The sequence below is a fragment of the Pterocles gutturalis genome, unplaced genomic scaffold (genome assembly GCF_000699245.1).
Source record: "Pterocles gutturalis isolate BGI_N339 unplaced genomic scaffold, ASM69924v1 scaffold48629, whole genome shotgun sequence".
Taxonomy (NCBI): Eukaryota; Metazoa; Chordata; class Aves; order Pterocliformes; family Pteroclidae; genus Pterocles; species Pterocles gutturalis.
In genome coordinates, this window is record NW_010132537.1 from 7,119 (window position 1) to 21,165 (window position 14,047).

Consider the following 14,047-nt stretch of genomic DNA (forward strand, 5'->3'; position numbering starts at 1 on the left):
AAATACATGTGATAAAACATTCTCAAGAGCCAGTTTCAGGTCTCTATCGCAAACCTGAAAATGGTTCACACCACGTTTCGTTGATGTATGTGAACACAACGACAATTGCCACTAAAATTAATCTTTAACAAAGTATTTTTCAAAAAAGGCTTGGATAAACTTTTTACCCACTCCCAAGCTTCATTTTGTAAATGCATATTCAAGGAAAACTAGAGAAAACACGAAATCAGTGAACTGTAAGACAAAAAGATTATATTGCAGAGGTCTAGCCTCAACCTTCCTTGAGGACAGTGAAAACAAGACTTAAAGATTATATGGTTTCAATTACAAATATCTAATTGGATTCTAGCTTTGTAGGTTCAATGTATTATATCACACCCAATCTTGGGGATGACTGCAAACAGACGGAAAAAATCTAGTATTAACACGATTTCTTTTTTTGGCATGTCATCCCTCTCAAGCCTTTACAGGTAAGTAACGAGCAATAAACAGCAGAAGTTCTTTCCCCTTTATATTAAATATGTACCTTCCGTGGTCTTATCTGCAAAACATTTGTCATATGCCCTGCAAGACATCTCTCTGCTAGTAAAATGCCAGCCAACAGAGTTTGATGAACAGACTGATGAAAGGTCAAATGGCTTTTCTAACCATCTCTTCCTTCTATAAATGACAACAATGCTACCACTGGATTATGTACAATACATCCTTCTACCCTATCACAGCCACAAAACTACAGAGTTTTCTCTGCAGTTTTCTGCATCAGGGCATTTAAATTGCAGAAAAAGGGAAAAAAAAAAGGCTATAATCGGTTTTTCATGAAAGCACAGTATTACACAACTTCTCAACGGTGGCTTTCTTTCAAAACAGAAAAATGTGCAAATTCTAAGGAGAATGCAGTGTTGCACAACACTGAGAAAATTGAAGACAGAGACCAACATAATGAGCCACAGACTTTGATTTCTGTAAGAAAGGTCAGATTTCCTTTTCTCCTGTCACTAGTACAGAACACATTTTTGTTTTAATACGGTCTAGACAAATTTAGTTTTTTCTGAAACTGGAAAAAAAAATTGCATAGATATGGTTTTCACAAGCTATCAATCTAATTAAGAGAAACTCGGGTCTTCCAGGGAGATCAGTATTTTCTGATTTTAGAGATAAAAAGCACAGATTGACTGAATACGCAAGACTGAATCCATGTCTTGAATACAGGTGTGGGTGGTTTGTTTTTTTTTTTTTTTAAACTACTAGAAGGTGTGAAACAAAGTAGTAAATGACACTTATTGCCATTTCAACAAAATTTGATTCTCTTATTTTTGAAAGTATACATCAGTTCTCATTTATTGCTAAGACCAAGATCTGCATCATGAATTTAAATGATAAGCACTACATAACAGAACCAAGAACTGGCAGTTATTACAGCCCATTACTAACTATGACAAATAAAAAGTAGCTACTTCAAACAGTTATTTTTACTTAGCTATCCCAAAACTAGAATGTTACTTCAACACATAACACATTCAAAGAAAAAGTAAATCTGCTTCACAAATAGATAATGACAAAGAAAAGCTTAAAAACATATTCTGCAGTTACCTCTGATTTTTATTACAAGGGTTAGGGTTACATGGATCCTTGGAAATGCAGGATCCAAATTCAAACTGATTGTCCTGGAGCCCAACACAACGAGCTATGCACGCACTTGGATACGTGCGTCCATTTTGACCACATACTGGTACAAACTGATCTACGCAGTTACACGGCAAACCTGTAAAAGCAACACACAAAACAGGAATTTGGTGCACAGTTTTCTACGACAGAAGATACCAAAGGGGTCACTAAGATACCTTTGCCTTCCAGCAAACGCCAATGTGCCGTATCTTCAGCCCACTCCTCCCTCCTGCCATTTAGCAATGCTGTAGCACATACGCACTTATCAGTAGTAGGAAGAAAAGTTCGTGCCTTGCCCCCTTGCTAATTCTACTCAGCTTTCTCCATTTTTTCCCCAAACTCCTTATCTCTTGACTCTAGTGGCATTACCCTGTCTCTACCTAATTTTACATATCACCTGAGGTTTTATTTTTTAGTACTGATATTTTTTTTAAAGGTATGTTTTTTCTAGAGTGCAGGTTGGACATGAGAAAAATAAATAGTTGTAAGAATTTGTTATATTAATAACAAATTATCAGGTATTTTCCATTAATACTGTAGAAGGAATTTAGAAGCCAATCCTCGCTCTAAGAATATCAAGCTTACAGTTTCCATCGTTTGGAAAGTTACCTGTAAACTTCCGACGCTCATCTTCTGAACTATGCTCAGTCAGACACTGACGTGTAGAACATATCAAGTTTCCAGCAAAACATGAACAGACATTACAATCGATATTAAAGGACGTCCCATGGCCTTAAAATAAAGTAAATGCATACAATTAATGCAAACATACCAGAAGACTATATACTCCTATGCATTGCACAGATACTACATTTTCAGTATTGTTCTTGTAATTTCCCTTATTGTTTCTATAAATTTCTATCTTTTGTTAATTTCAAGTTTTGCTTTATTAATTTAAAGAACAAGTCTGTTCACATGTGGTTTTGATTAATGAGTTAAACAAGGAAGCAACCACTTTATCATTTCAAAGCCTGTATAAGTTTTTTTTTTTAAAGAACAATTTAAAGCTGCAAAAAAGAAATACACTCAGAAAACAGACGAAGTGGTAGCACAGTACATAGTACTTCTATAAATTCTGTCTAGCAAGCTCCATATTTTTAAAGGTAAAGCTTTTGTAAAGGTATGTTCTTCTCCTAAATTAACTTTACGTAAGACTGCTAAACTTTCTGCCAGGTCTCAAACACAGTGCTCATTTTGTTAAGAGGTTAAAAGTGTCAATGCTTCATTCCAGTCTTTGCTGTTTTGCAGCATCGATTATGGCCGTAATTTCAGCATCGACAAGCTGTACAAGCTACAATGCAGCTTTGTCCAGAGCAGGGAACAAGAAAGACTGGAACAAAGCTAACAGAAACCCAGGCCTAGATTCAGCACAAGACAATCCCAAATACAGAGGTCAATGTTCAGCCCCTGCCTTTCAGAAAGGAGCTTTTGGAGGATGGAGCAATCTGCCTCATTTTTCCATGTTATAAGTCAGTCACTTTTCATACCTAAATCTAAGAATCAAACTGCAAACTTGGGGAATTTTTCTTCAATGTAGCAATTCCTGTGTGGTTTTGTGAACTGTCCGTATGACTGCCCTTCCCCGTGTTGTATGTTTTATATAAAATCAATTCACGTTGGTGACAGCCAGTCTACCAGGTCGGCTATTAAAGACTACCAAAAAATACACAGCGCCTTGGGAAAAGGTAAGAGTAACTGTGCCTTACAAAATGAGGCTATTCTCTCTAATCTCTTTTCAAAGGGTTGAGATTAAGGATTTTTGAAAAATATTACAGGGGCACAAAGAAAATCCTCAGCATTTAAGCAATTCAGAAGAGGTCCTCCTAGACAAGTGATGGCAGAACAACAAAAGGGATGGAAGAGAAAGCCTCTGCACCAAAAAAAGCTCTGTTTAAACCACAGTACTACCCAAGGAAGAAGGGATTTGGCAGCAGGGAAGAAGAAAACTTTCCAAGATTTGAAGGTCATGCCAAACACAGGATCTTTTAGGTCATTCTTCAGAGTGAAGAGTAACTGTCTTAGGATCCACTTGAAAGCTCTGCAAGACTACTGGCTTTCACCATCAAAGAGTGCACACAGCAAACTGCTCTCTTCACCAGCAGTCGTTATATAATTGGAGTCAATTCACAACAAAAACCCCCCCAGTATCAGATAAAGCATCCAGGGTTCTTTGGTTTCTAAAGAATGATTCTAAAAACCACAGTTCAGATTTTATTACCAAACCCAAGCTTTTCGCAACTGACCTCTAAAGCAATTAAATACAGTAACTATAAGAAGTTCATATGGTGACAGTACATTTTTAATTATTTGTCTTCAATAGATCATCTAAGAAATTCAGAATTCAGTGATTTTTATCTTTTATTATATAATACCTAGAGTCTTAATCACCATATACACAATGAATAACTACAGCAAAAGAGAGGACGTTGTCTGGTTTTGGTTTTGTAGTAATCTGTCTGTTGTTGGTATGGTTTTTTTTTAAATGGACAGCACTTACTGAATACTGAATACCGACCAGCTATACATACGTGCTACAGTTAGCCCAACAAGCTGTACACTGTGCAAACATAAAACACAAATACAACTCCACATGGTTTTGTGATTATTTTCACCAATAATCTGAAAAAGTGGAAGTTTCTTTGGACAAAATGGTCCATAAGATGTTCCAGTCACCATTTAAATAACATATTTACTAATGCTTATATTTTAAAAGCATCTACTTCCACCAGATACTTTCTATACCTGCCCATCTAACATATCATTAAGGTTCAGATGTTTTCAGTGTTCTACTTCCATGAACAAATAGTACCAATTTGGCAATACAAACTAAGTTTGAAGTGTGTTTGGCTGACTTTTATCCTCTTTGGATGAACAAAAAAAGCCCCAAACATTCCTCCTGTAAACACATGGAACGTTACAGGCAGACTTTCCGGAATGATGAAAATAACTGCACAATTCAGTATTCAGCTCTGCTTTCTAAAGTATCCCAATTACCTACTCTTTCATGATTTCAGGGTTTGGTTCACAAACAGAAACTTATGCTTGTGACAAATGCAACTACAACAGGTGCCTTCCTTCTTAAGATTTACTTAATGTGAAAATAATTCTTTCTTATTACATGGTAAAAAAAGTGACTCTGTTACATTGGACTTATTAGGTATCTTCATCTTGCTTTAATTATGCCTGGACTTCAGCCTGACAGTATTTCAAAAGGGCTGATTTACAGACACAAACAATGTCCAGTGCTGAAATACCTAACTGTTCACTAGCAGAAGCGCTCTTGCTTGCCAACTGATTCCAAGACATCACCTTCAGATGGGTTACAGCTCAGCATAGACTCCATTTTATATTTGAGACATTTTGTAAGATTTTCCCTTAGTAGTAGCTTTTTATTTTGTTTTCAAAAAGCACAGCGCCAGTTTGCATGACAAAAATAGCCCTTTGAACCTCTCAAGCAATGCATAAATCTCAAAATAAACCAATATCGTCTTTTTAAGAAGCATTACTTGTCAACTCTCTTTCCACTACTTTGACTGTCAGATTAGACAGAACCCAATTAACGCTCATTACCAATGCCAACTTAATCTCTGAACAATAACAGTAAAGTTATTTTAGAAAATTAATAATTTACTCCTAAGACAAGAAAGAGATAGTTAACATTCTTTTGTTGTTAAAATAAAAAGCTGTTAATCTTATAGTTACCTGGCAGAAGGAAACCAGCATAAGGTCTAGATCCACCATGCTGAGGAAGACTGCACAGAACCAGTGTTCAATATGCCCGAGTTACCATAATGTATCTGCTTATGTGTTCAGGCTAGCCCCACTGATTAATATGCTAAACTACAATTCTTATTTAATATTAATTTCATTTAAAAAGATAATACTTTTTTTTTTTCCTCAAATGTATAGGCCACCTTGCGATACTTAATTGCAGGCTATCAAGGTTTCAAAGAAATCCAAGTGCAGAGGACAGTCTATGATGGGTATGTATTTCTAACACGTTTGTATGTGTTAGCAGAACAGTCTTTTACACACTTTTTTTAAACCACTGTCCTTGGTGTAAAACGTACCAACTCACTCAGTAAAAGAAACTCCCTCTCCAGAATGCCATGTGAGCTAAAACAGCACCACTGCCTAAAGGGGTATCCCATTTATTACCTGATGCCAAGGGAAGAGAATGTGGGGATTGTGCAAAACTTATTAAGGGATGGTTAGCGGAAGGACTGAAGATGATGAAAAGAAGGAATTAAGATGGATTAAGCATGAAGATGTGTGGCAAACCAGAGGGAAAAAGGGAATCCCATCCCTGGAGGGGTTCAAGGCCAGGCTGGATGAGGCTTTGGGCAACCTGGGCTAGTGGGAGGTGTCCCTGCCCATGGCAGGGGGTGGCACTGGATGGGCTTTAAGGTCCTTTCCAACCCAAACCATCCTGTGATTCTCTGATTCTATTCTATGAATGGCTGAGTGTAAGCAGGGGGCTGGGCAGTACAATTCTCTGACTGAACCTGGCACTTGATCACCACAACCTATCCTGTATTTTTATTCAATCCTATTTTCACCTTCTTTGTGTGTGGTGCTTCCTACTCTATGTGCATGAACACTAATGAAGTTTAAGCTGGATGAATCACTAAGTAGGATAAGAGGTCTGTGTGCTAGCTACTGGAGTGGAAACACAAACCTTGGGAGCTCATGGGTCCAGATGCCACCAGCTCTGGGAGACTGGCATCTGGGGGGCAGCTGGCAGAGAAACCGTATCTCAGGCACACTACTGGACAGGACTTTATTCTGCGTGCATATATTCCATTAGTGGGCTTCACTTCTGGTCAGCAGCAGAACAGGAACAGGCTTGGGCCATATGGGCTGTTCATGTTTGCGCTGAAGTTACGTGTGTCTACGTGGGTGCCAGTAACAGCACTGACTTCGGTCTGTGTTGAGCAGCGTGCCTGGCCAGGTCAGCGGCGTGTGTGTGCCTCTGTGCATGTGTCTGTTGGGAAGATGTCCAGTGATTACTGTTCTTGTTCACTGCTAATTCAGACATTAATAACTATTTTAATAAAACTAGTTCTATGCAACTTTCACACCTCCAGCTGGGTTTGTGGTAGGAGGGAGGAGCACACAGTGAGCACCTGATCAATACAGGAAAGAACCACTTTGAAGGTAAGTCAGCAACAAGAAGAAGAAGTAAAATATTATCTTGCACCCCTGTTCTCTGCAGAGGCAGGTCAAATTCTAAACTGCGTACCTTCTTCACAGGCAACGTGTTAGAGAACCTGCCTCAGAAGCAGCTCTTGGGCAGACAAATGCTAATGACTCTGCAAGACCAGAAACACTCACCACAAAAACTCCGGGTGAACTCAGGGGTAAATACCTGCTGATATAAGCAAACTTACTTATACCCTCTTGCTTTAAACTTCCCCAGGGTTTAGATACCAATGGAAGTGGCTAAAATGTCTATTTTAAAATAGACATTTTTTTAAAAAGGGTTCTGTGCATTAATAAAAGTAAACTTCATTTTGCACAACGTGAATGGGGTAAAAGTTTGCATCGGTGGACAGATGCCTATACACGATACACCGAGGGAAAGAATCACAGCTTTTGCGCAAGTCACAAAACAAATCTTTTAGGATTATCTGAAAGGAGTCCATAAGTATATGGACAACAGAAAATCAGGTTGATACACTTCAACACTCAACAGACATTTAATAGCTCTTTAACATAGGGTTTCAAGAAAAAAAAGTAGAGAGAGAAAAAAAAAGGCACTCATATGGATAAATAAGTGTGAAAGAGAATAAATGGGCAATGAAGGGAGGTCACTGGAGGAGTCTCCACGATTTATGTAGTGGCTGTTCTGTACAATGTACTTCTATGTGATCCAAAATCCAAATACAAGTCTATCAATAACATTAAGGTACAACGGACCAAATAATGAAGAACTGCAATAAAATCTCACCACACTGAGCACCTAGAAAAGGATATAGCAGATGAAATTCATTATATTGAACATAAAGTGGTTCTCTACGATTCACAGAATGAGCTGTGAGCTGACCTTTTCTACTTAAGGACTGGACCACGGTGTTACAATAGACAACTCTGTAAAAGCATGACCTCAATAGAATGAGTAGCCAAAACCAGATCATGTTCAGAATAATTATGACAGGAACATAATTTTGCTATTACATACACTTGATTGGGCACGTGTGGGCACACTGGTGAATGGCGCGTGAAGTTCCATTTGTCATTTCAACAGAAAATGTAAGAACTAGAAAAAGGCATGCAGTAGGGTAATAAATATGATCAAAAAGTACACAATTGTTTTCATATAAGGAATGATTAAATGGAATAGGAAATGGCTCGGACAAAACCCCATAAAGCTAAGGGGAATATGACAGATCTGAAAGAGAAGGCAAATAGGCAACAATTATTCATCAGCTGTTTCAATACAAGAATTAGGATGAATCTCTTGAACTAAAAGGAACCAGATAAAACAAACTATTGAGGCTCAAATTAAAAGAAATCCCTTGCAAACCTCACCAAAAAAAACCCCCAAAAAACCCCAAACAAAAAAACCCCACAACAAACCCCAAACAAAAAAAAAAAACCAAGGAGGGTTTTTAGGCACACGTATCTTAACATGTGGAACTTCTTGCCAGGGGTTATAGCTCATGATAAGAGTTTCTGACTTGTTTTTTTTTAACCCAAATTTAAAATAAAAAAATTAAATTATCTGCTTTTTCTAATACTCTTCCCCAGAGACCTCCACTGGTCACTGGATATCCAATGCCATTAAAAGTAGACTGAGAATACCTGAGAGTACCTCCAGGAAATGGGCAGGTATGTATAGTCATTTATATAGTGCTTAAACCTCAGAACTACAGCATGCTTAAAGCAGATCAATTTGTTTTGCTGTTGCTGCTTCATCCCTGCTGCCTACTGGCTTCTCTCAGAACTTTTTCCCCTTCTCAATCCTCAGAGCTTCCACCAGCAAGTTCTTCTACCAGAAAGGAAACTACCTATTATCAAGCACCATAAATACAGGGGATGCGAGGCAAGTCAGTGACCTTTCCATTGAGAAATGGTGTACTAGGAACATGCTTCACACAGGACCTTCATTGGCTGAGACGGCATATGTAAGAATTAAACAAGTGTTATATATAGGGGTGCAAACATTAACTTTTGTATTTTCTGATAAACTGCATTCAGATCTGCTGGGTCTTCATTTATACCTACCGCAAAATTCACAACTTACGGAACAGTTACTGTATAAAGACATAATTACTGTTCTAATACTTACTTTTTCTTTGTCCTCCAACAATGCATGATTTTTGGAGGTCAACACAACGCATTTCCATGCAGTTTTCTAGCAACCCACTGTGTCCACAGGTACAAATCTTGTAACAGCCAACATCACCAGCTGAGGATGGAACCTGAATAAGCGTACCTTGACGGACAATAAAATCCGACGCTTCTCCCAGTTTGCAACCTATATACAAGGAGAAATTTCAGCTCATATTTAGTAAATACTTCGACAAGTGCTACTACCAAAAATAACTACTACTTTGACTTGCAAAAAAGCTAATGTGTTCCTAAAGCGGCCTTGCTCTCGCCCTTTAGACAAATTCACTCATTTCATAGAGACAGCAAGTAGCAGAAATGGAAGATATTTGCTTGAGGCAATGTTCTCAAGTACCTGTAGAAATGTCACTTCAGAGAAAAGGACTGGTAATTCCAACAATTCTCAAGTAATCTCATTTTCCACAGTCCTTTAGTAGTATGAAATGTATGAGATATTAGAAATACCACCTATGCTTCACTCTCTCCAACACACAAATTGAATTAAAGGGTTTCACAAGCAAAGCTCAGCCATATCCCCTCTCTCACGCATTTTATTGTGTCTTCCTTTCCTACTTGTACCTCTTACGTGATTTTCAGATGACTTTGAATAACTTTTGCAGCAAGTGAAGACATTAAAACTCTATAGTAATAATACTTAGCTTCTCAGAAAAACAAAAATATTTTATAATATTTACAAAATAATGTCCCTAGGCATAACCAAAACAATGTCCCTAGGCTCACAAAAAGAATGAGTTGAAGTCTATCCTCACTTTTAGAAAAGGACCAGTGTAGCAGATGTACGAGTGAAGCAACACCCAGTAGTCACTGGAGAAATTGCTTATCAGCCACAGAACTGCTGGAACAAGAGGCTTGGGGAACTGATGTGAGACAGTTAACAGCAACGTGGTCCATCACTTCCTCTAGAAAGGAGGCTGCTTCATGCAATTCAGTTTAAAAATCAGCGTCACTCTCACTCGCTCCGTCTCTCTCAACACATGTGTTCAAGTGGTCACCAAATGCAAGCCTTCCTCTTTGCTTCAACAACCATAGGTGATCGCTCATGTCACTGAATGATGCCTTTAAAGTAAAAGGAATGGGGAAAATTGTGGCAAGCACTATTGGTGTCTAAGGTAGAACAACGAAGAGGCTGTGGAAGTTGGACACTGTACAGTCTCCCACCTCTTTTTGGAGATTTGACCCTTGTCATCAACACCATCCAAGCCTGCCATTTCAAAGTTAAGATAGCTGAAACTCGTCCTACGAGCCTCTCTCCCCAGTCAGCTCACATTTGCACATGGTGCAGAAGTTAGACAACACCTATGTTCTAAAAAAGCAGTTCCCAAATGACCATGAATGCCTTTCTAGCCAGGTGCACCTACATTAGAAGTATCACGCAATGGAACAGGAGCAGAAATGCAGTCAGCTGTGTACTGCTGCATCTCCAGACGTCATCTTTAATGAGAAGTGCTACCATGAGTCTCGTGGAAGGACAAGGCAGCACAAGATCCATTATTCATATTTTTGTCATTTTCCAAAGCCAGTGTCTTTTTCCTCCAAACTACAAGTCTACATACAGATTTAGGAGACACAGAGCTCATCTGCCTTGCAGCTTTGCCTTTTCCTCCAGTCAATGAACTCACAGTGCTGTCAGTCATTAAAGATGAAGTGCAGAGATGCTGCATCAGTGCTGCAAGCTCAAGCAGCAGAGAGAAGAAAGGAGAGGCAAATAAATTAAGTGCCATGTCACTTCCTTCCCAAGCCCTAAACCTGGGCACTCTGAATCCAGTGAAGCAGAAACAGGGAAGCTCTTAAGAAAAAGTCTGGGTATCTATTTCCTCAAACTGGAACTAGTTCCCCATGAATGGCTGGAGAGATTTCAAGAAGTTGACCTGGCCTATGAAGGAGGATTTGGGACGACTCCATGTAAGATACCGTCCTGAACTTTAGCCTAACACCGGCATTGCTGCTCATGCAAATGTACATCCCAGGGCACCCTGCACTTGATCAGTTTCTCAGAGCTCTCAAAACGTCCTCCCAAGACACCAAATGTAATTTCCATTTATGTTACCAGTAAGGATATGGCTAGCAATGTATGGAAATACACGGGAATACGTGCCATGCTGTCTGCAGGAGCAGTGAGCTGCACTGTATTTGCAGTATTGCATGCTTTTAATTTTAAATAGCAGGCAGGCTGCTTAGAGACCATGCATGGACATATATGTCTTCTGAAGCAAAATACATAATATATCTTCTAATAAGACATTATCTTTCAGTAGACAATAAAAATAGAAACATATCAAGAAATGAAAGAGAGATAGAAGGTAGGCTACAACTTTTGAAAACACAGGATAATTGTGATAGCAGTTCTTTTGGGATGTCAGCAATTCACTTTAAAACTTTCAACAAAATTTCAGACAAAGTCAAAAAACCCCTACCTGGCACACACAAATACGGAAGACACAGTTCTCCAGGCTGACATCCTTTTCTATTTACTTCACATAACTGATTAGCTGCACATGGATTTGGATTACACGGATGTGTAACATCTTCTACAACATTACCTAGAGGACTTGGGCCTGAAAACAGAATATGTAGCGTCTATATTGGTTTGAATGAGATTTATTTTTCTTCAGTAAAGTACAGCATTTCTTACATTCAGTAAAATAATATTTTTGACAATTCTGCAAAATATTTTTTATTTTTTAAACTATACTTGTAAAAGCTTGACATGACAAGGCAGTTAACTTCTTTCAAAAGTTTAGTCCTCAATCCTGGAAACAATGACCCAGATGATTCTTCAGTAGCAAAATATATTTCCTCTATCTTGTTTGCCCAATAATTTTCCATCTATGACAAAAATACAAACTGACAATGATGAGGAGTTTAATCAAGAGAAGTCCCACAGTCAATGATTAACACATTGGAGGTTTAAAGTATACTTGTTGTTTAACCAAGTTTGCTATCACTGATAAACTTTCATTTCTGTTTTCCCTTTAACTCACTAGTACTGTTCTCCTGTTACAAGATTAAGGAAAGGGAAGACAACATGGAAAAGCAGCAGCTAAATGGAAAGAACCACCCAGAGCTCCAATACATTGTCTCTCTGGCAACAATTTATTTGTTGAGGGATGCTTCCACTTGCAGCTCCTACTAACCAAAATTTTACTAGTTTCCTGGGGTTCTGAGAAAGAAATCTCAAAATTTAATTTGGAAAAGGTCCAAAATAGATAAATCCTATAAAGCCCAAAAGGTCTAAATCCTACAGAGATAAGTGTGCAATTGGAAGTAGTAACAGGGTAGAGCAGATTTGGAAATTAATGTAAAAAGATGCATTTAAATGAAAACTAGAACCAAGATGAAATTTTACTAAGATAATTGTGCTCTGCACTGAGGGATAAGACATGCTAGAAGAAAACAGAAACACAACAACTTCATTCTTCCACATATCTACTAAACTCATGTTCTATTGCCCCAAGAGTTAATTTGGTTTTTTGCTTATTGTAATTGCACACTTAAAGAACAGAGCTTATGTATTGGGCAAGTGTCATTTTGTACATCAAGAAGTTGTGCTCTAAATCATGTTATTGTTTAAGGGACATTTATGCGAGATCAGTCCTCCCAAGCATGATCCACCTTTTGTCCTGTAAATAAACAGTGCTAGTGGTTTTATTATTATAGTACTTTTTTTGGCATGTGAGATGACTTGTTGAAGAACAGAGTTTTCTTAAAATAAGATGAACTAGTCTATTTTCAAGTAGGTAAAAATAATTGAAATTCAACAAGTCAAATTATTAGATGATACAGATTAGTGTCCTTGCACTGACTAGCTGAAGTCCCCACAAGAGAAATGTGGTGGGCCAGCCTTGTTAACAGCCAAACTCCCACACAGTCCCCTCACCCAAATGGGATGGGGGTAGATTACCATCACGGGGAAAACTGACTTGACTTGGGGAAAATTAATTACATTTATTGACAATTAAAATAAATAATTACAATTCAGGTAATGGGAACAAAAAAGATAAAACTTTTAAGCAACTTCCTTCTTCCTCTTTTTCCCAGGCTTACCTTCACTCCAGATTTCTCTGCCCCTGCTGCAAGTGATTCAGCAGGGACTGGGAAAGAGGGGCAACGGTGACTATGGTCAGTACACACCAGTTTCTCTCTGCTGCTCCTTCCTTCTTGCACTTTTCCTCTGCTCCAGCACAGGCTCTCCATGGGCTGCAGCTTCCTTCAGGGTGTACCCACCTGCTGTGGCACAGGGTCCCACAGGCTGCCTTCTGGATATCTCCTCTGCCATGGAGCATCGCCTCTGCCTGCTCCTCCGACCTTGGTGTTCTTCCTCTTCCCTTCTCCCCCACCTGTCTGGCACTTTTTGCCCTTTCTTAAACATCTTTTCACAGAGGCACCACAAACTTGCAAAATGGCTCAACTTTGGCCCCTAGTGGGCCCATTGCTGAAGCTGGCTGCATCTGGCACAGTGCAGCCCCGACATCTTCCTATACAGCCCCTGCAGCCTCCACTGCTACCAAACAACCTTGCCAGATACACCCAATACAAGAAGGAATAAATGTAATGAGCTACGGCAAGTTGAAAAATCCAATTTTCTCTAATATGTTAAATAACATGTCTTAAATTCAACACACTTTTCTTTAAAAGAAATAATGAACATTATTAAAAACAACAACAAGCATTCAAGGTATCTTGGCTTCTAATTTGGTTGCATAGGCATGCTGACACTTACTCAGGTATGTATCCAAAGGGATACAGTTCTCCAAGTCATCTGTTGGAGATAAGAGCTCGCAAATACTTTCAGCTGAGTGGCCTTCAGGGAATTTATTATGATCTCCACATTTCTTCAGTATTTCCACACAATCTGATCTTCAGACAAATAAAGAAACAGAACTTCATGAACACTACTTGAAAAAAAAAAAAGTCTTGTATGTAAAAGATTTCTTTCTGCATTATTCTCTTCCCTGAATCCATAACTTTTCCCTTTTGCCTCACAACAGTGTTTTTTATAGATACGTGTGCATGTATATATTTTTTTATA

General features: G+C 38.6%; 1 protein-coding gene across 1 annotated transcript in view; it reads right to left on the minus strand.

Moving 5' to 3' along the window:
* Positions 1–13,875, minus strand: part of LOC104467213 (reversion-inducing cysteine-rich protein with Kazal motifs-like) — a gene marked incomplete at both ends in the record, with an annotated part of 18,379 nt that extends 4,504 nt beyond the window's left edge. Inside the window, 5 exons of the mRNA XM_010080912.1 lie at positions 1,591–1,762; positions 2,275–2,397; positions 8,957–9,145; positions 11,433–11,573; positions 13,739–13,875. Coding sequence (XP_010079214.1) covers positions 1,591–1,762; positions 2,275–2,397; positions 8,957–9,145; positions 11,433–11,573; positions 13,739–13,875 — 762 coding nt within the window. The remainder of the gene's footprint in view (positions 1–1,590; positions 1,763–2,274; positions 2,398–8,956; positions 9,146–11,432; positions 11,574–13,738) is intronic.
* Positions 13,876–14,047: the final 172 nt, after the last annotated feature.